Genomic DNA, 22461 nt, shown 5'->3' with positions numbered 1-22461 from the left:
CTTTTTCACTCTCCTCTTTCACTTTCATCAAGAGGCTCTTTACTTCCTCTTCGCTTTCTGCCATAAAGGTGGTATCATCTACATATCTGAGGTTATTGATATTTCTCCTGGCAATCTTTATTCCAGCTTGAGCTTCTTCCAGCCTAGCATTTCTCATGATGTAATCTGCAAATAAGTTAAATAAGCACGGTGACAATATACAGCCTTGATGTACTCCTTTTCCTATTTGGAACCAGTCTGTTGTTCCATGTCCAGTTCTAACTGTTGCTTCTTGACCTGCATACAGATTTCTCAGGAGGCAGGTCAGGTGGTCTGGTATTCCCATATCTTGAAGAATTTTCCACAGTTTGTTGTGATCCACATAGTCAAAGGCTTTGGCATAGTCAATAAAGCAGAAGTAGATGTTTTTCTGGAATTCTCTCGCTTTTTCAGTGATCCAGCGGATGTTGGCAGTTTGATCTCTGATTCCTTTACCTTTTCTAAAACCAGCTTGAACATCTGGAAGTTCACGTTTCATGTACTATTGAAGCCTGGCTTGGAGAATTTCGAGCATTACTTTGCTAGCGTGTGAGATGAGTACAGTTGTGCGGTAGTTTGAGCATTCTTTGGCATTGCCTTTCTTTGAGATTGGAATGAAAACGGACCTTTTCCAGTCCCGTGGCCACCGCTGAGTTTTCCAAATTTGCTGGTAAATTAGATACGTTACTAGAGCATAATATTATCCTATGTTGCAGACAAGGAAGCTGAGCCTCCTAGAGGCTAAGTAGTTTGTCCAGGATCACATAGCTGGCTTCAGAGTTTATTCTTTACACCTCTACTATCTCCTAGGGGAGACAAGAATGTATCCAGAGATGAATGCAGTGACAGCCAGCTCTCTTGGACTTTGAGCTTCCGAGCAAATTAATCTTCCCTAGTACCACTCTTTAACTCACTGATGACTGCATTAAATCCTTCTTCATCCCCCAGACTGAGCACTGGCTGAGTCTCAGAGGTTCAGAAGCTTACTAAGACGAAGCTTATCCTGGGGCAACTGCTGGGGGGCCCTTGTCTCTGCTTCTGCTGCATTGTCCAATATGTGTTTTCTACTCTTGACTGAAATCATAACTTAGTTCAGTGGAGGAATATCTGGCAGCATTGATTCTGCTGTTGACTATAAGAAAAAGTCTTCAAGCTTTTGGCTCCATGCCACTCAAGAAAATAATATAAGCACTTGTTCTTACATTGCAAAGACTTTATAAGTTTTCTTACAAAAATATTTTCTTGAGAGACAGGAATAGGACTGAAATACACGGGTTTCTGTAAGACTTATTTGGTTAAACCAGATCTTCTTCCTGAGGCCATAGACATTATTGCAGAAGCTCTTGTATTCTGAGAAAGCAGGAAGTTTGGGGGAAGTTCCTTCAGCGATAGTGCCATCACGACCCTGGCACGTGTGCCTTGGCTGAGGTCTCCTCCAATTGAATGTCTGTTTTAGTTCTCTCATCACTTGGGTGGCATTGGCCTTGGGTGTGGGCAGCTGATTGGCATGGCTGCTCCCTGAGGCCTGTGATGTTTCTCTGGCAGTGGCTGTGCTGATAGGAATGGAATCTGAATCTCCCTGGGGAGCTTTAGGTCAAGTTAAACTGCCTTTGCCTCTTGGTCACCAGATTCTGGTAACTTATGCACTCCCATTTCACTCTGCTGCAAACAGGCAAACTTGGAAGGCGAGGCAGCTATGATACTGATCCAATAAGCCTGTATCAGGGAGAAAAAGACCATTAAAGTGCTTATGATGAACAGGCATTGACAGACTCTCACTGAGTTTAAGTTTTAGAACATGGAAGCTCCATGAAGGGAGATCCCAGAATTTGTATTAATTAGGGTTTTCCAGAGAAATAGAACCAGTAAGATATGCCTATCCATCTAGTCTAATCTAGCTAGTCTGTCTAGAGAGATTTATTTCAAGTAATTGGCTCACACCATTTTGGGGACTGGCAAGTTGAAATTTGTAGAGTGGGCCAACAGCCTGGAAATTCAGGTAAGAATTGAGGTTGCAGTCTTGAGTCCAGAATATGCATGGCAGGTTCATGGGCAGGATTTATATGTTGCTGTCTTGAGACAGATGGTCCTTTGTGGATCTGACACAGAGTCCAGCACACACTAGTCACCAGTGAACATGTGTGGAGTGAGGGAATGGATGAGGGTGTGCCCAGCTGGGAGGCAGCATCAAGGAGGTGGTAGGCATACAGACTCTGGGGTCAGGCTGCCTGGGTTGGGTTCGAGCTCTGTCACTTTCTATGTGACTTCAGCTATGTTGCATAACTCTTCTGGACCACAATTTCCTGACTTGCAAAATGGCAATCATGTTACCTACTTCATAGGAGTTTTCTGAAGACTAAATCTGTATAAAGTAGTTAGAACCTCATCTGGCACATGGTAAGCATTCCATAAATGTTAACAACTATTATGATTATTATTTGCTGAACCCAGACTGATATAGTATCCCACTGGGGAAAGGGGAAAGTATACCCATGATTATTTAATTTTCCTCTGAAAATTTTAGCTGCGAAATAGAAGACAAGGGCATATTTACTAGAACAATGGGGATAAACTGATTATTTTTAAATGGATGAAATGATTATTCTCTAAAAGAAGCTAAATGAATCAGCCAAAAGATTTTTAGAGTCAATAATAGCAGCAAGATGGCATATGTAAAACAAATGCATAACAATCAGCCTTACCCAATTACAAAATACAGTGGTAGAAGGAGGGAAGCTACCAAATTTAAGAGACTTTTTGATGGATGTTGTCTATACATTGATATTTGATGTAGATAAATAAAACATGGACATCTTGTAATTCTTGAATTCTTAGGATTAAACCTTATTTGGTCCTAGTTCTCATACAGGTGCCTGGATCCCTTGAGACCATGGGACTGGAGAATTCTGTGGAAAAACTGAAAAACCTCCTCCAAATGAAGCTTTGCAGTTGTCTGAAAATAAACGTAGGGGCTCTCAATGGGCCCTTCTGAACTTCTTCAGAACTCCTGAGGAATTCTGAACTATTTTCTCCTGCCATCCTGTGCTTCCTCCTCTCTGGGCATCTCAAGCATGTATTTTGTGTATCGTTAATTTATTTTTGACTTATAACTGCTGGTAACATGAGTTACAAAAAATCTTCAGGGTTAGAGAACTTTGGGTTTGCTGTTTGCAGTAGTTAGGGTCTGGCCCTTTCAGGGGTTCACTGGTTGCTGCTCCCAGCTCTGCCCCATCTCAGCTCTGGGGAGACTGCATGCCTGGTGACTGCTGTTCCCACCACACCTTTCCTGGTAGTTCACACAAAAGGCTGTTCAGCAACTCAGTTCAATGCACTTAATGGGATCTTTCTTCCTAGTATGACCACAGGAATGGAAGGAGTGTCATCACTAGGACTGTCTAGAGAAATTTAAACAAAATGAGATGGGAAAGGAATATGTTCCAGACGAAGGGTCAAGATAAACCCCCAGAAGAACAATTAAATGAAATGGAAATAGGCAATGTACAAGAGGAAAGAGTTCAGCATAATGGTTGTAAAGGTGATCCAAGAACTCAGGGAACCAATGGACGCACAGAGCAAGACGTTATAAGAAGTTTTTAACAAAGAGTTAGAAAATATAAAGAACAACCAAGTAGAGTTGAAGAATACAATAATTGTAGTAAAAAAACACATGTAGACCCAGGGCTGATTCATGTCAATGTATGGCAAAAACCACTACAATATTGTAAAGTAATTAGCCCCCAACTAAAATAAATAAATTTATTAGAAAAAAATACACTAGAAAGAATAAATAGAGTAAGTGAAGCAGAAGAATGAATCGGTGAGCTGGAAGATAGAATGGTGGAAACCACTGCCACAGAACAGAATAATGAATAAAAAGAAATGAGGACGGTCTCAGAGACCCCGGGGACAATATCAGATGCACCAACATTTGCATTATAGGGGTCTCAGAAGGAGAAGAGAAAGGACCTGAGAAAATAGTGGAAGTGATAATAGCTGAAAACTTCCCTGACATCAGAAGGGAAACAGTCACCCAAGTCCAGAAAGCACAGAGAGCCCCAGGCAGGATAAACCCAAGGAGGAAGATGCTGAGACACAGAGTAATCAAGTGGACAAAAATTAAAGACAAGGAAAAATACTGAAAGCAACAAATAATATCCATGGCAATCCCCATAAGGCTATCAGCTGACTTTTCAGCAGAAACTCTGCAAGCCAGAAGGGAGTGGCATGATGAGAGGGAAAAATCTACAAACAAGAATACTCTACCTAGCAAGGCTCACTTCAGATTTGATGGAGAAACCAAAAGCTTTACTGACAAGCGAAAGCTCAAAGAACTCAACACCACCAAACCAGCTTTAAAACAAATGCAAATTGAGATAGTAGCATTGAAACATATACATTATCATATATAAAATAGATAGCCAATGGGAATTTGGCGTATGATGCATGGAGCTCAAATCGGATGCTTTGTGATAACCTGGAGCAGTGGAATGGGGTAGGAGGTGGGAGGAGGTTCAAGAGGGTGGGGACGTAAGTATGCATCTGTGCGTGCCAAGCCACTTCAGTTGTGTCCAACTCTCCGTGAGGACTGGCAGGACTGGCAGGACCTGGCAGGACTATAGCCTGCCAGGTTCTTCTGTCTTCTTCCCTACCCAGGGATCAAACCCACATCTCCTATGGCTCCTGCATTGCAGGCAGGTTCTTTACCACTGAGCCACCTGGGAAGCCTGGACATATGTATACCTATGGCTGATTCATGTTGATGTACGGGAGAAACCGACACAATATTGTGAAATAATTTTCCTCCAATTAAAAATAAATCATAAAAACAAATGCTAAAGGAAGTTCTCTAGGTGGAAAAGAAAAGGCTATAACTAGAAACAAGAAAATTACAAAATGGGAAAGCTTACCTGTAAAGGACTGTCAAGAGAGAAAAAGATTTTTTGTGCATGAAGAAGTTTCAGAGAAGTCTGTGTTTATAGGAATCTCAAACTTGTCTTTGAAGATGGGTCAAGTGTTGTGTATTTGTAAACTCAAGCCTGGTACGTTGCACATAGCAAAAGCTAAAAGGAGGGACTCGTGGGCATTTGAAGGGACTGTGAATGCAGACTCTGTGCCTATGAGGAGCTACCAGATAGAGGCTGCTCCATGCTTTTGTAGGACCATGCCAGTGATTTTCTTTTCTCCTTCAAAAGAATTAAAAAGAATTTTTTTTGAAACCATGCTTTCCCCTCTTATCTGGTCTCAAGGATAAAACATATGATCCAGTACTGTAATTCCTGTGACTTCATATTCATAATATTGTGTGCCCTGGAGAGATTTATGTCCCCTTGTCCTCCAGCACAACCACAAAACCAGGAAGCGGGAAAGCACTGTGAGACTCTGTTATACATGGAGCCCTGAGGGGGAGGGCTGAGCGTGGCCTGCAGAGTAATGGGGAGGGCACTCAGCTACTGAGACCCCGAGCTGCTTACCCGCTCCTGTGATGGTTCCTGGCTCTGTTTAACCTGGCTTCCCTCTTTTTTTCCCAAAGCTCAAAGCCTTTTCCACACCAGGAAGACAGAACTCCTGTGCTCCCCATGTATCTTCTCTTATGTGCTCTGGGCTTTGGTTTTCCTCTGTAAGCATGGACTGAGCCTTTGTGGGAGGCGAACGGAGGGTGGGGGCATCCTATATCTTCCTCTATAAGAAATGAAGTGAAAAGGAAGCAAAGGTGAGACAAGGTGTGGTGTACATTGGCATCCTGATGACAAATAGCCTACATGCTCTCTTTTCTGGACCCCGTCTTCCTGTTGGAGCAATAGAGAAAAGCTGTGTCTTGAATTGTCACACAGCAAAACAGGTCTTTCTGATTGCCCCACTAAGTGTGTCCTTTCTCTGTATCCGAAAACATGTAAAAATAGCCATGGGAGTGATCAAGCAGATTTGTGCTGTTACATTCCAGGGATTTCACTTGATGGGCACAGATTTTAAAAACTTCCCAACATGGTCAGGCATGAGTACATGTGACTCTCTGGAGTGGACCAGGTTTGGCAATGAAATGCCTGTGCCAGTCTAACAGAGTCAAACTTCATTGTTTTATTTTCCGTAAAGCCCTGTGATGTCACAGTATTTCAGGAGAGATAGTTATTCGGTGTGGGTTTCTGCTTATCTGGGGCCTCTCCAGGTGGGCGTGTCCAAACCATCAGATTGATTGACAGCAGGTAGGGTCACCTTGCCAACCCCTCTGACGCCATTGAATGTTTTGTCTCCTGTCTCCATTAGGCGGGGCAAGAAGCACAGCATCATCCTAAGGACACAGCTGTCCGTGAGGGTCCATGCCTGCATCGGTGAGTGACATCTGCAGAAGGGGGTGCTTGCCATCTGCCCTTGGTGATTACACTTGTGATAATTGATGCCACTTCTGGGAATAAAATGCAGTATTCACTCTTACGCTATCTATGCTTGGGTTAGCCCCTAGCACAGATGGTTAGAGTTTTTAGGGAAGCAGTTTCTGGCAGTTGTTTTTGAAAGCTACTGCTTTCATTCTGGCTTTCTTTGCTGTTTGGCTGGTGAGTAGAGCTGGAGGTAAGATGGATTATTGATGAGATTGTTTTTGGCAATGTGGGGAGAGATGAGGTTCTTCTTGGGGCTGTGCCAGAGTGAACCTCCAGCCAGTTGAAGTGACCTTCATGTGCCTCCTGGTGACTCTCCGCAGCCCCCTGGCCTGTGGTCTCAGGTGATTGAAAGGGAAATCTCAGGTCAGTATAGGACAGGCCACACGTGGATGCACAGCAGTTGATGTTGAGCAGATTATTTGTGGTTCAGATGGCCTGCTTGTGGTCACATAAGAAACCTCACCAGCACACATTCCTACAGCCATTGATTTTCCCGGACTCACTGGTTTCTCCACTGTACACGTGGACTAAATGGCAATGAGAACGGTAATTTATGTTAAGTAGACAGACTCCATGGGAAGGTTTCCTCCTGGCATTGGGCCAAGTTGAGGCAAGTATGTAACATAAAAAGAAAAAGAGAGGACCTAAATTTTGCCTTATGCGTAGAAGTTTTCTACATCTGAGTCATTTTGCATCTATTTAATATGTGTCACGGTCTTAATTCAGGCCTCTAATTAGAGCATCGGTAATCCTGCCAAGGCCCAGTCTACACCTGGAGTGTGGTGTGCATGGGTGCAGTGGAAGGAACTGTTTCCAGTCCCTCCTCTTCATCCCTGCTTTCCTGTTAGAGACCCAGGGATGGGGTGAGGGAGCAGCTGGCGTGGAGGGGAATCTGTGTAATTCTGTTTCATTTGGGGTTAAGTGGGTGAGGCTGTGAGTGTCTTGAGGAACAACCTTTGTCTGACCCTGTGGTCGATGAGTAATTGTGCAGCTGACCCAAAAACCTCAGGAGCTGGAGGGTCTGTTGTCGGGAGGGTTCGTGATCTTGTTGGAAATGAAGTGAGAGAAATCTGTGGGTTCTTCAGCACTGACCCTGCTTTTCAACTGCCTGTAGCACTGAGTGACCTTAAAGTATGCACGGGCACTTGATTGTATTTAATCATTTACTTCCTTGATTACCTGCTTTATAGTTTTTCCAATTATTTTATGTGTGTAAATCATGTCTACCTGTAGAAAAGTCTTGTGATCTATTACTTTGGATAAACTCCCTTCTGATCCTCGTCCTGAATCTAGAACAAAGCCAGGTGCATACAGTGTGCTGAATACAACAGATACTGAATACTGGTTGAAATATAGCAGATATCTAGTCAAATTTGGGACATGAGTATGAATTGGTATTTCCCAGGAAGAGTAAGGCACCGGAAAGCAGATTTACATTAAAACAGGCTGGATCAAAGTCCTAATGGGCTAACTTGTTTTAAGAAAATTCACTTATTTGCAGTATACACTTAAAATGTTTCAAATACAGGGTTTTTCTAGCTAGCTGGCTTCCATGTTACTGACTCACTGCATTAACTGATGTATTGTTCCATAGTCCTGGGTGATACATGTAAACACACATCTCATCCCCATGGCAACTGAACCCCAGCAGCCAGTCCAGCCCAGCCCGCTGTCTCCCCACACACCCAGGTCTTCCTGCTCAAAGGGTAGAACTGGGTGCTGACAGAATCAGTGTGTCTGTTCCCAAACCTGCTTATGCCAATTGTACTTGCTATTAGAATTATGTAATTAAATGGGACGTGAACTGATAAAGTATGAGTATACAAAGTCACTGCTTTGAGTATGTTGAAAAAGATTCAAAATTCCTTACTATAAAAGCATTTCTTGTCAGTGTGAGTGGGTTGTGATAACCATAAAAGGTGTAGTGTTATACAAATCCAGAAAGAGTCTGGTCTTTGTAAGTATCTTCAGTACTTGCTCCACTTCAAAGGTGCCGAAGTTGGGCATCAGAGACTGTGTTATGTGAGTGGCTCATGAAAGAAAGTCCATGGGGAGTCCCACTAGACCTTTATTTGAAGAAAGGTCATGGCCCTAAATGATGGGCAGGTGCATCTCCTGAGCAGTGTGCCTGGCAACCAACTGTGTCTCATCTCAGAGAAACTGACAGTCAGTCACCATGGCTGCAAGTTGAGAGTCTTAAGGTGCATATGTGTCATTTTTAAAAGACTTTCTGCTTTAATCGCTTTTCACCATTAATTACTTCAGGCCTGAGTATATTAAATGAGAAGATTTGACTGTGTGAAATAACATCAATACCCAAGAAGGCAAAGTTTCTTCTTTGTATTAAAAAACCCTCTTTGTCCTTCTGTTTCCTATTATTGACAAGATCTGAAATAGATTTAATAGCGCAATACTAAGTATTATCCTTTGGTTTATGTTTATACAAGGGAATGAATGCATCCTATGTGTGGTGTACCAGCTGCCATTGTGACATAGTTTTTCCCTTTCCAAATGGAAATGTTAGGTGAGATTTCTTTGGGATTAAAAAAAAACAACCAAACCTGGAACAATCTTAAGTTGAAATGGCAAAGGGAGATGACAGAGGGAAAAAACCTTTTTCATATCAGTTAGTTGAATCCCTGTTCTTTTTTAAGATCACTTCCCCTCTTCCCCATCTAAGAAATGGTTGAATGATCACAGGCATGGAACAGTGGCTGCTGTCAGTCTAGCACCATATGCAGCTCCCCCAAAAACTTTCCTTCCCACTGCACGATTGGACTGGAAGGATCCAGGATCCCTGTAGGCTAATGGGCTTAAAATGCTATCAAGTGAATTTCTCCAAGGTCGTGTTTTCTTCACCCTAATTCTCTTCTCCTTCACCTCTGTACTAAGTATAGGAATGTTTAGAATCCAGGACTGCGTGTTGATGAATTGGAGGTAACATGCCTTTGGAATTCTCCAGTGTTAACTTTGGAACTCTGTACCCGTTGGGATGAGAGTGGAGTGGAGCCTTCATGATTAGCAACCAAGCAAACCTCAGGAGAAATGAAAGCCACGGGGCACTGCTGTGATGATCCCAGCTAGCAGCTGAGACAGGGGTCTTTGCTGATAGCACAGCAGGAAGCTGGAATGAGTTTTTGGTACATAGAGAGGCCCCATGCTCTTTGTACCTCTGGACTCCTCTCCACTGTATTACTTTGCACATTTTTAGTATGACCACTTGATGTAACATAAAGTAGCAAACACTGTATGCCTTGCCTTCTTCTAGTTTCAGTCCCTCAAAAAGATAGTGGTCAAATTGTAAAGATGAACTTAACAGGTACAAAGTTAAAAAAAAATATATGACAGGCATGTGAAGTCTGCATTATTTAATGAGGTTAGCTAGAGAAAAAAACTTTTCTGGTCCCAGCAAGTGATCATATTGCCAGAAGCCAGAAAAATGTTCAGAGGGCCAACTGGCTCTGATGACTAAATCTCATCATGAAGAGAAAAGGAGTGGAAGAATTGTGGGGTAAGGAATGGAATTGAGAGTTAAAAGTAAGGTTTAAAGTCATTAGAATCTTAAAGTTACTATCTGTGAGTCTTCTATGGGCTGTCTTTGGAGGCATTGTGCTTGACTTAAACCTCTGTGCTTCAGTTTTTTGAAGCAAACTCTGTCTTCTCATCAAGCAAGTAAACCCTATTGATTGATTCTCTGGGATCCATAAGGCTGACACTTTCAAGTATCCAGCTAGAGTTAAAAGGATAAAAAATTGGCTGAAGATTCCAAAGTGCCATTTATGCTTGTAGTTGGGAGGAACAACCCATGTGAAGGGTCTTTAGACCTTTTAGAGCGTGTTTCCCCAAACCTCTGAGATGACAAAGGCTGCCCATAAGAGAGAGGTGAGGTCGGCAGAAGCTGGCAAAGTGGCAGAAGTGATTAAGCTCTCCACGAGCTTAGTCTTATCGCTCATTAAAGATCGGTCAAATCACAAGGATAAAGCCAATTTATTTATTTGTTTATTTTGGCCGTCCTGGGTATTCATTGTTGCATGGGCTTTTTCTCTAGCTGCGGTGAGTGGTGGTTTCTCTTGTTGCAGAGCTTGGGCTCTGGAGCACAGCCTCAGTAGTTTCCGAGCACAGGAGCACAGGCTTAGTTGCTCCCTGGTGTGTGGGATCTTCCTGGACCAGCAATCAAACCTGTGTCTCCTGCCTTGGCAGATGAATTCTTTACCACTGAGCCACCAGGGAAGCCCACAAGTATACGAAAACAACATAAGGAAAGGCTGTTTCATCCACTGATGCAGAAAGGAGTCATTTTCCAGCAACCTAAATGTCAGCGGAACAAAGCATCAAAATATTTGTAGAGTGTTTTCCTCTCACGAGTTGTGCTGTGCAGCTGTGTGCTTTGTGTTACTCTGTTACAGCAGAGAGCTAAGGGACAATGGAGCATTTCTTCGAGAAGAACCTTCTGGAGCAGAAGGGACTGCAGTGATTCAGCTCATGTGCCAACAGATGTAGAGGTGGTGGCTCCCTGAGGCCCGGTACTGAGAAGGATCCCGAGGCTGGGTGCAGTCTTCTTGGGAGGGATCCTGTCTCAGTGCCGGCTTTCACTGGTGGTGATGGAGGTGGTGTGTGAGTGTGTGGTGTGGACGACAGCTCTTGGTGAGGTGCAGATTCGGTCCAGTGTCTGAACCCCCTCTGGCTGCAGTGTAGAGGGCCCTGGGCTTCGTGTGCAGAGAGTGGGGATGGAGCTGTGACCCGTGAGTGCTGCCACCAGCAGCTCCTCTGTTTCTCAGGTTCTTTCTTCTCATGCCTGTTAGTGTGAGCGTGGCTCCTCCTTCCTTTCCTGCCTTGCCGAGTGTTCTGACTGAGTGTCTTTTCCTCTTTTGCTCAGTGTGAGCTGGTTCTGTGTGGCTGAGCCCAGCTGGCCCTGCAGGGGGCTCCGTCCCCTCCAGCCATCAAGTAGCACCCTAGTGGTGCTTCTATATTTGCTAATAAAGATGAGGAGCTGCTGGCACCATGGACGGTGAGACGCTCGGCCTGTGCAGTGATGCACCTTAGCTTGGAGGACCAGTCTGTCTGGGTGCTGATGTGGGGACCCACATGGGTGCTTCTGGCTCTCTGTTTGAGGTGGCAGACCTCCCACTGTCTCCTGTCTATGTGTAGAAACAGAGTAAAAACGACCATTTTCTGACCAGGAGACAGCCCCAGAGTTGTTCTTTCTCCCCTTGGATCCCTTGCCCTTCTTGCTCAGAATTCAGCCCTTGGACCTGGGCTTCTTACTGACTCTGTCTTGCATCCCACAGGAGGCAAGTTCTATCCTGGTGCTGCCTCTGCAGTGTTAGGTCACAGGTGGGATTCCCTCCTGCTCTGTTTGTGGAAATCACAGGGGTCGAGCTCACAGTGTCCTGAACACACTCTTCCCTAATGGGTTTAAGTGCAGTGGGTCAGATTTCCTGTTTTCTGTTCTTTGATGGCGGGACCTGGTAATTCTCCACGAACCCTGGAGCCCATTCCCATTCCTGCTGTTTTTCTGCGGAGCCCGAGTGGCTGGCTGCCGCCTTGGCTCAAGAGGGCTTGGCTTCTAAACCCTGACTCTCTCTTTGCAGAAGGAGACTTCCAGTGCCTTTTTTTTTGTTTGTTTTTTGTTTTAGACTTCCTCCTTTTTATAATAAGTCTGTGACCCATTTTTGCCCAGAGTTCTGCTCTCTAGGTAAAAACAAGCTCTCTGGATTAACCAGATTAAACCCTTCTTATCGTCTGTTTCCTATTAATCTGTCTCAGCTCCCAGATGGCAGACCTCACGAAATGTCCATGTGTCTAGATGGCCATTGAGTCTGGACTGGGGAAGGTCGACTTGTCGTCTCTCTCCACTCTCTCTGGGGGCTGCCTGCCTCTAAGATGCTTTATGTCAAACAGTGATCAACAGATATGCACCCCCCCATCCAAAAATAAAAAGGAAGAAGGGATATGGGAAGGAGGTAAAACATACCACCACGTCAAACAACATATCTGTCATAAATACTATAGACTTAGAGGAGATAGATCAGGAAGAATTTGTTGCCAAAAATTAAAATAACAACTAGAGATTAAAGAATTGCTCTACCACCTTCAGACACATAAGTAAACATAAATGTGGGGGTGAATAAAGAAAAGGAGACCCAAGCCTATGAGAGAACACAAGAACCTTCCAGATGCATCTGGAAACTCAGGTCAGCTATGGAAATTAAGAGGCATCCAGAGAGGAAATATGGTTGTGGGCAAACGTGAACTGAAGCCCAGGCAAGAAAAGCAGGTGTGGGCAGGAAGGGAGTCCACTGTACAAGAACGTGGGGCAGTTTTTGTGGGAGGACGTATGATGCTAGGTGTGCATTCAATACTTCAGTCAGTTCCTAGTCTTTAAAAAAGGCTCTACTTTGGATTCAGTGGTGAACTTAATAACAATCTTAAAATTAGATAATGTAGCTACAAGTATTTCAAAAGTTGTAAAATGCTACAAAGAAGATTAGTTTGAGAAGAACTCTACTAAATTGGAGCTTGTTTGTTGTTCAGTTGCCCAGTCATGTCCAACTCTTTGTGACCCCGTGGGACTTTTCCAGTGAGTTGGCTGTTTGGATCAGATGACCAAAATACTGGAGCTTCAGCTTTAGCATCAGTCCTTCCAATGAATATTCAGGGTTAGATTTCCCTTAAGATTGACTGGTTTGATCTCCTTGTGGTCCAGGGGATTCTCAGGAGTCTTCTCCAGCACCACAGTTTTCATCAGTTCTTTGGAACTCATTTACCTCGTCCATTAAAAAAAAGCCATGTGAACCTGAATGACACTTTTACAGTATTTCTCTTCTCACCCATGTTTCATGGACCCTGTCTATCCCTTCTGAGCCTTGGGAGGGGCTGAGAAAAGTGGACATTTTCTCAAGACCACATGCCTGGGATGGAGAGGGAATAAGTCTTGACGCTTGCGATTCCCTGACTGAGGGTCTTTGCCCTGGCCTGATACTTCTCTTTATAGGCTATTTTATGTAACCTCCAAGTTTCCCTGGTGGCTCAGTGATAAAGAATCTGCCTGCCAATGTAGGAGACCCAGATTCTATCTTCTGGGTTGGGAAGATCCCCTGGAAAAGGAAATGGCAACCCACTCCAGTATTCTTGTCTGGCGAATCCCAGGGCCAGAGGAACCTGGCAGGGTACAGTCCATGGGGTCACAAAGAGTCAGACATGACTGAGCGACTAAACAACAACAGTATAGTCTTTAGCTCATCTTCATATGTGACTGCAGACCGATGCAACCCTTCTGGTTTAAAAAGTCAGAGAAGTGCTGCTGAAACATCTAATACAACATTTCTCCCAAACGAAGTTTTGCCAGGCTTCAGACGACAGTCTTCCAGCTGAGTTCCCCCAAGTGTGGTTCACAGATTGCCTTAGGGGAAAAGAAGCAGCCGAGATAAATGGATTTCATCCTTCAAGAGCTGCCCGTGTTGAGTAAGGCAGTTACGGTCCTTTCTTCTGGGTTGGGCTGCCAACTCCTTTAGATGGAGCTGGAGCTTCTGGGTCCCTTCCAGGCTCCACCCTGACCACTGGACACGTGGCCCCTCATTTTGAGCTTCATGTTAGGAAGTCCCTGGGAACGATTGCCTCTGGCTTTAGGAGCTATCCAGAAGGAACAGCAGGGTTCTAGGCAGGAAGCTGTTGAGTCCTCCTGCTCCTGGCTTGGAGATTTGGTTCATATCTGAGGACATCTATGATGTAGCGGTTCCATGCCAGTTAGCCGCTAGCTGTTGAAGCTAGCTCCTTGAAGGTGGACTGTTTTGTATCCAGCCTACAAAACAAAGCAGACCTCACCTTATTTGTTGAGTAAATAAAGCCTCTTGTGATATTGTGGTTTCTATTAAGAATGTGTATTTGGTCTTCATCCTGTTTCTGGCACAGAACTCCTAAAACCCTTGGAATTTCCTAAGTGGTAAGAGCAACAGAGATATTTTTTGTTATATTAACATGGTGAGTTTTGTACCCCACCTAGGGATGGGGCTGGCTGCCACAGGAGCCAACCATGTGATTGTGTGTGTGTTAGCTGCTTAGTTGTATCCAACTCTTTGCGACCCTATGGACTATAACCTGCCAGGTGCCTCTGCCCGTGGAGTTCTTCAGGCAAGAATACTGGAGTGGATAGCTATTCCCTTCTCCAGGGGATCTTCCCAACCCTGGAGATCAGGGTTCCAACCTGACTGAACCCGGGTCTCCTGCATTGCAGGGGAATTCTTTACTGTCTGAGCCACCAGGGAATCCCAACCATGTGATTAGAGGTTTGGAACTTTCCAGTTTACCCCCTGACCTTCAGGGAGATGAGAGGGGCTAGATAGAGGTTGGATGAATCACTAATGGCCAGTGATTTAATCAGTTATGACCCTGTAATGAAGCCTCTATTAAAAACCCCTTAAATATAGGTTTCAGAGAACCACTGGGTTGGTGAACACACAGGGATTCAGGGAGAGTGGCATCTGGAGAGGGCATGGAAGATCCTCGCTTTTGCCCTTGACTTTGCCTGCTGCATTTCTTCCACGTGGCTGTTCCTGATTTATATCCTTCTATAATGAACTGCTGACCTAGTGAATAAAATGTTTCTCTTAAGTTCTGTGAGCTGCTCTAACAAATCAATCAAGCCCAAGGAGGGGTTTCTTGAAACCTCTGATCTGTTGCTGGTTGATCAGAAGCATGGGTGACAACTTGGGATTGGCTTCTGAAGTGGGGGGGTGGTGCCTCCTTGTGGGACAACTTATGGGACAACTATTGTACCATCTAGATAGTGTCAGCATCGAGGTGAATGGTAGCACACCCAGCTGGTGGGCTGAGGATGGCTTGTTGGTGTGGGGAAGCCTAGACACACACACACACAGACACAGACACACACACCCTGGAATTGGGTCGAGGAACTCAAAAGAACCACTGAAAAGGTTGTAGAACTGACAGGTATTTAAGTTTAATTCGTTTACTTCAGCAATGAATTTCTTTGGTACTTTCTCAGAAAGAGGAATAAAAGGCAGTAAACAGAATGTGGAAGGAAGTAGAAAGTGACAAAACTGTGCAAGCAGGTAGAGTATCCTTTAAAGAGTGTTTCCAGGAGGACTCTCAGTTCTGGAGGTCTCATGTGAAGCTGTAAGTACATAGCCTTTGGCCACTCGTGGCCTGGGTGCCAGACAGAGTGATGTGAGTGGGGCCTGGGGGCTACTCTCTGGCCCCACCCTGGGTGATCTGGATTGCCCATGGAACTGTGACCTTTAAATCTGCATCCTGAGGCTGGATATAAGATGGTGGTAATTTGGGCTAACACCCTGACAGAAGACTGCTTTTTGGAACAGAGCCTGGGTCACTTCTTTTGGGGAAAGGGGTGAGATGCTCTTGGCCCCAATGTAACAAGTTGATGACAGACTATTGAAGAACAAATGAAGAAGATGGTGAAGCCTCATGAAGGGTGATCGTGGATCTTTCTGGGGCTGGTGATGGAGTATGCCCCAGTGGAGATGCTGATTCTGATTGTTCAGAGCAGGGATGGCCAAGGCCTGATGGTTGACCTGTGCAGGTGACATATGATGACTTTTGAGAGCCTTCTACCTCCATTGTCCCATCTTCTTTGGGAAGATCCTTCCTTTTTGGCATGGTGTGTGCCCTGGATGTTGCCTAGGGATGGGTGGATGGATGGAAGGAGTGCAGGGATTTAGGTCTGAAGATTTTGTCTGAAAGCAGAGTCAGTCATTATGAATCACACTGCTCTCCTTGCCACACACCTTAGTCCAGGGGAGGAGGACCAACACTGGCTTCGCCTGGGGCGTTTTGGGGGTGGACGCTGCGTGTGAGTCATCCCCAGGCCCTGTCAGCTCCTGTATTGAGCACATGCTCTGTGCAGGGTGCTTAACACAGGTTATTCCATTTATCCTTCTGACATATTCATTATCTTTACAGAAGAAGATAGAGAGATTCAGAAAGGTTTGCTTGCTTGCCCAGGGACAGAGAGCTGAACTGCAGAGCTGCTTCACATCTGTGTCTGTCAACTGTTAACTGGAAAAGTCCTGTTGTGTTATTTTTACGAAGTTTTCCTTTTATACAAGCAGAAAGGGAAATTTCCACTGCGTTTCCTTCCCACCAGACACTGAGCAAAGTACTGTCTGCTTTAGTCCTCACAACAACCTCTGAGGGGAGGGGATTACTGTCCCCATTTAACAGAGGAGGAGACTGAGGCACTTGTGGCCTGCTTGCTTGGCTGAGGTCTTGAGGGGAATACGTGATGGAGCTAAGATACTCGTGTGGGTCTTCCTGACTCCAGGGCCTGTTCTTGCAGTGGCTGGCCTTTATCAGTGATACCATGCTCCAGGCACCTGCTGAGCCCATAGAGAGAACACAGGGTCTACAACCAGACCTGCCCCGAGGAGCTGTGTGACCTTTGGCAAGTAACCTCACCTCTCTGAGCCTCAGTGTCTTCATTTATCATGAGGGGATATTAATAATATCTCTTTAAAGCATTGTTATGAGGATTAAATATTTCATTGGTGCTGGATCCAGGTTTTAGAAACAGTTTATATTGGGTATTGATTTATGGGCTCAAAGAACAGGTGTGTGCTTTAGAATCAGACAAATTGGGGTTTAAATGCAGCCCCGAATCTTTGTGTCCATGAGCAAGTTACTCAACCATTTTAGGTCTGTCTGCTTATATATGACAGTGCGGAAAAGGGGGTCCTGATGCCTCCCTGCTGGTACTGATGTAAATATTCGTGGAGATGGTGTCTGTACAGATCCAAGCATGGTGCCTGGTATGTTCCTTCGGGCAAATGGTCAATATCATTGTCGTTGTGACAAAGTTTGTATTTTGTTGCTTTACAGCTTATTAGAGCACAATTGAAATGTGATTATCCAGTAGTTCTTAAAGGAAATTACCTGTAAAGTGTCTGATTTATTCATAGGTAGAAGTGACTTGTAGGAAATCCATGTCTTCTCTCAAATTCTTGAAGGACCTTAACCAGAACTGAATCTCAGGACTGTATGAGATGATAAACTGTGACAATAAATTGTAGAACTCTTATTTAAACATGAATGCAGCTAATACCCAACTAATCTAGTCAGGAAGCAACAGTTAGAACCGGACATGAAACAACAAACTGGTTCAAAATGGGGAAAGGAGAACGTCAAGGCTGAATATTGTCACCTTACTTATTTAACTTCTATGCAGAGTACATCATGCAAAATGCCAAGCTGGATGAAGCACAAACTGGAATCAAGATTGCTGAGAGACATATCAATAACCTCAGATATGCAGATGACACCACTTTTATGGCAGAAAGCAAAGAGGAACTAAAGAGCCTCTTGATGAAAGTAAAAGGGGAGAGTGAAAAAGTTGGCTTAAAACTCAACATTCAGAAAACTAAGATCTTGGCATCCAGTCCCATCACTTCATGGCAAATAGATGGGGAAACAGTGGAAACAGAGACTTTGTTTTTTGGGGCTCCAAAATCACTGCAGATGGTGACTGTAGCCATGAAATTAAAAGACACTTGCTCCTTGGAAGAAAAGCTATGACCAACCTAGACAGCATAATAAAAAGCAGAGATATCACTTTGACGAAAAAGGTCTGTCTAGTCAAAGCTATGGTTTTTCCAATAATCATGTATGGATGTGAGAGTTGGACCATAAAGAAAGCTGAGTGCTGAAGAATTGGTGCTTATGAACTGTGGTGTTGGAGAAGACTCTTGAGAGTCCCTTGGACTGCAAGGAGATCCAACCAGTCCATCTTAAAGGAAATCGGTCCTGAATATTCATTGGAAGGACTGATGCTGAAGCTGAAGCTCCAATACTTAGGCCACCTGATGCGAAGAACCGACTTATTGGAAAAGACCCTGATGCTGGGAGATATTAAAGGCAGGAGGAGAAGGGGTCGACAGAGGATGAGATGGTTGGATGGCATCACTGACCCAATGGACATGAGTTTGAGCAAACTCCAGGAATTGGTGATGGACAGGGAGAGTTGGCGTGCTGCAGTCCATGGGGTCTCTAAGAGTTGGACACAACTGAGTGACTGAACTGGACTGAATTTATTTACAGTATGTTTTACTTGCCCTTTGCTGATTGGCAGACAGATTTGAAACTATAGGTCAGTAAATTTCTGTTAACATTCTCTTTTGTATTACACAGTGGATCTGGTCACCGCAAGACCTGAAGGGCCATTCTGAGTCCCTGGTTTCTGTTTAGCTAGTGACATTGGGGTCATTTTTGTGGTTCTCTTCTTTTCAGTTATCCTGGTTTTGATACATTTTAGAATGCTCCAGTTTTGGAAAGCATTGAACAACATGTTTACTGAACAACTCTCATCTTCACTGAAATGAAGTGGGTTTTGTGTTAGTGAAGGCAGCCTCTCTCCCCGATCCTTTGTGTTCCAAGATCATGTTCTCCAGAAAGGATTGTTGAAATGGAGGATAATGCTTCTCAGAAATCAAATAAGACAAGTGTATGAAAAGGAATAAAAACACTGAGTGCTAGTTACTTTGTATCATAATTTTAGGGTTGAAAAATTATGCTCTGAACACCGTAAAAGTAGTAAAAAAAATTCCAAGTTGATATTTACAAAATGCTCAAATAGATGAGCTGTTCCAATGGTACCTAAAAATACTGTCAATATGTTTATTTACAACAGCTATGCTATTGTTTAGTTGCTCAGTCGTGCCCAAATCTGCGATCCCACGGACTGCAGCATGCCAGGCTTCCCTCTCCTTTACCATCTCCTGGAGTTTGCCTTCTTCTTTTGACTTCAATCTTTCCCAGCATCAGGGTCTTTTCCAATGAGCCCGCTCTTTGCATCAGGTGGCCAAAGTATTGGAGCTTCAGCTTCAGCATCAGTCCTTCAATGAATATTCAAGACTGATTCCAGCAACTATACTAATGATGGTAAACTCCCCACACATATAACAGTACCATTGTCAGTTGACTTAGTATCCTGGGGATTTTAAAAAATGGCTTGTTTGGCTCAGGGTACCTTAGAAAGCTGCCCCATGATGTCATGCTCTGGCCCTCTGGCCCCTCATCAGAGTCAGTCCCTGGATGTGGGGCTTGGGTGCTGGAGTTGGTGAAGGTGAGGTGGGTGGCTGAGGATGGGTGGACCAGATCCTATCCCCTTCACCAGGCACTGGCTCCGAGGACTCCAAGGCCACCAGGAGGAAGCAGTGCAGAGTGCCACGCAGTGCTTTGCACTTCATCAGAAAGCCATAAAAACAATTACCAGTCCGTTATGGACTCTGAAAAGGAGCTCGCAAAGCTGCCTGGCTAGCAACTGCCAAGGCCGTGTGAGTCACTGATGCAATTTGCTGTCGATTTTTTTTTTCTTTCATGGAAGGTAGTGAAATCTTGAAGAGAAGTGTGTCCATTGAGATGGCCTCCCAGAATGCCTGGAACAGCTCAGGCCAGGCAATTTGAGGTCAACATGCTGGTTTGTACCCACTGCAGATATCTGGATGGTGCAGCTTAGCCTTAGGGTCCTACTTGCAGCCCTGCCTTTCTTTGACTCTCCTCCAGGGTTTGGGATTCAGTCCTTTCCATGGTCTGACTTGAGGCCCTGTCTTTGTCAGGATTCTCAGGTGGCTCCAGGCTGTGGCATCTGGTGTGGGGGGCTTGTGGAATTTGAGGTTCTCACTCATGGGCATGACAAGAGACTGCTGACCTGGGCCTTGTGAGGAGGACTTGTGTTGTCCCCTTCAAAGGAGCTTGTGTCTAGAATCCAAGATTATATATTTAAAACATACCAGTTTTTATTTCGTAGAATCCTCCTCTGGCATCTCTTCATATTTCTTAAACAAATGGCTTAGAAGACAAAATAAGAAAAAAAAATCAGGTGTCATGGAGAGGGCCTGCTCAGGTCTGGGGACCCAGACTGTAGTTGAGGGTATTGGTCCCTCTTTAAGGGTGTCCTAATTGAGGAGAACTGGTGGACCAGGGAGGAGCCATGGGAGGCAGGATTCTGATTCTGGTACCAGCATCGTCAGGCAGCCAGACCGGGACATGGCACTGACTTCTCCAAAAATGGAGACCCTTGTGTTTCCCTTCAGAGCTACTGAAAGGACTGGTGAGCCAGGAGTCTGTCTTGGGTCAAAAACCTGACATCTGGCAGCCCTGCGGGATTTCCATGAGCAGGAGCTTTGTTGCTGCTACTGTTAAGATTCAGCAGTAACTTATGAGTAGGCTTGAAAATATACTATCAGTTATATTCCTGTAATGTGAGAGATATCCAGCTTTCCACCTGACTTAGAAAATAACTCATCAACATGTATGGAATGCTTCCTGGGTGTCACCACCATGTCAAGTGCTGTAAAGGAAATGAATATGCTATGCTAAGTTGCTTCAGTCGTGTCCGACTCTGTGCGACCCCATGGACAGCAGCCCACCAGGCTCCTCCGTCCACAGGATTCTCCAGGCAAGAATACTGGAGTGGGGTGCCAAAAGGAAATGAATAGGCACACAGTAAATGTAGTACAAATATGAAGCAATTTTTATTAAATTATAGTTGATTTACAACTTTATGTTAGTTTTTGGTATATGGCAAAGTGATTCATATATATATATATGTATCTTTGTGTATATATGTATACATATATATGCCTTTTCAGTATATATATACTTTTTCAGTATGTGTATATATATATATACATATATAAACTTTTTCAGTTTCTCTTCCATTATAGTTTGTTATAAGATATTGAATATAGTTCCCTGTACTATACAGTAGGACCTTGTTGTTTATCTATTTTGTATATAATAGTTTATATCTGCTAATCAAAAACTTCTAATTTATCCCTCCTCCTCTTCCCCTTCAGTAACCATAAATTTGTTTTCTATGTCTCTGAGTGTTTTTGTTTTGAAAATAAGTTCATTTATATCATTTTTGGATTCCACAACATAAGTGATATAATATGGTGTTTGTCTTTCTCTGTCTGACTTTGCTAAGTATGATAATCTCTAGGTTCATCCATATTGCTACAAAGGGCATTATTTTATTCTTTTTTATGGCTTAGAGATATTCATATATATACATTTATACCACATCTTCTTTATTTATTCATTTGTTGAAGGACATTTAGGTTGCTTCCTTGTCTTGGCTATTGTAAATAGTGCTCCTATGAACATTGAGGTACATGTATCATTTTGAATTAGTTTTCATCTTTTCTAGATATACTCCCAGTAGTGGAATTGCTGGGTCATATGGTAGCTCTGTTTTTAGTTTTTTAAGGAACCTCCATACTGTTCTCCATAGTGGCTGGATCAGTGTATGTTCCCACTAACAACGTTAGGACGGTTCCCTTTTCTCCATACCCTCGCCAGCATTTGTTATTTGTAGACTTTTTGTGATGACCATTCTGACTGGCATATGGTCATATCTCATGGTAGTTTTGATTTGTGTTTCTCTAGTGCTTAGCGATGTTGAGCATCTTTTCATGTGCCTGCTGGCCGTCTCTATGTCTTGGAGATTTGTCCGTTTAGGTATTCTGCTCATTTTTTTCCTGTCTATATTTTGATTGGGTTTTGTTGTTGTTGTTATTGAGTTGAATGAGCTGTTTGTATATTTTGGAAATTAAGCCCTTGTTGGTCACATCATTTGCAAATATTTTCTCCCAGTATATGTTATCTTTTCCTTTTCTTTATGGTTTCCTTTGCTGTGCAAAATCTTATAAATTTAGTTAGGTCCCATTTGTTTATTTTTGTTTTTATTTCTGTTGTCTTAGGAGACTGACCTAAGGAAACATTGGTACTACTTAGATCAGAGACTGTTTTGCCTATGCTCTCTTTTAGGAGTTTTATGGTGTCATGTCTTATATTTAAGTCTGAAAGCCATTTTGAGCTTTTTTTTGTGTATGGTGTGAGGGTGTGTTCTAACTTCACTGATTTACATGCAGCTGTCCAGCTTTCGCAGCACCACTTGCTGAAGAGACTGTCTTTTCTCCATTGTATATTCTTGCCTCCTTTGTCATAGATCAATTGACCGTGGGTATGTGGGTTTATTTCTGGGCTCTCTATTCAGTTCTATTGATCTGTATGTCTGTTTTGTACCAATACCACA

At 43.8% G+C, this 22461-nt stretch overlaps 1 protein-coding gene across 36 annotated transcripts in view; it reads left to right on the top strand.

The window, feature by feature from the left end:
* FHOD3 (formin homology 2 domain containing 3) overlaps positions 1-22461 on the top strand; it is a 514139-nt gene that overhangs the window by 68514 nt on the left and 423164 nt on the right. For all 36 annotated transcript variants that reach the window (XR_014074757.1, XR_014074756.1, XR_014074755.1 and 33 more), the window contains exon 3: positions 6280-6344. Coding sequence is in view for 25 of the 36 variants with exons in the window: in XM_081562360.1 (XP_081418486.1) it covers positions 6280-6344 (65 nt within the window). In the remaining 11 variants the exon portion in view is untranslated. The remainder of the gene's footprint in view (positions 1-6279; positions 6345-22461) is intronic.

The sequence above is a fragment of the Giraffa tippelskirchi genome, chromosome 14 (assembly GCF_054371585.1).
Source record: "Giraffa tippelskirchi isolate mGirTip1 chromosome 14, T2T-mGirTip1v1.2.pri, whole genome shotgun sequence".
NCBI classification, from domain to species: domain Eukaryota; kingdom Metazoa; phylum Chordata; class Mammalia; order Artiodactyla; family Giraffidae; genus Giraffa; species Giraffa tippelskirchi.
Note: the sequence above shows the minus strand (reverse complement) of the source record. Positions and strands in the feature narration are given on the sequence as shown.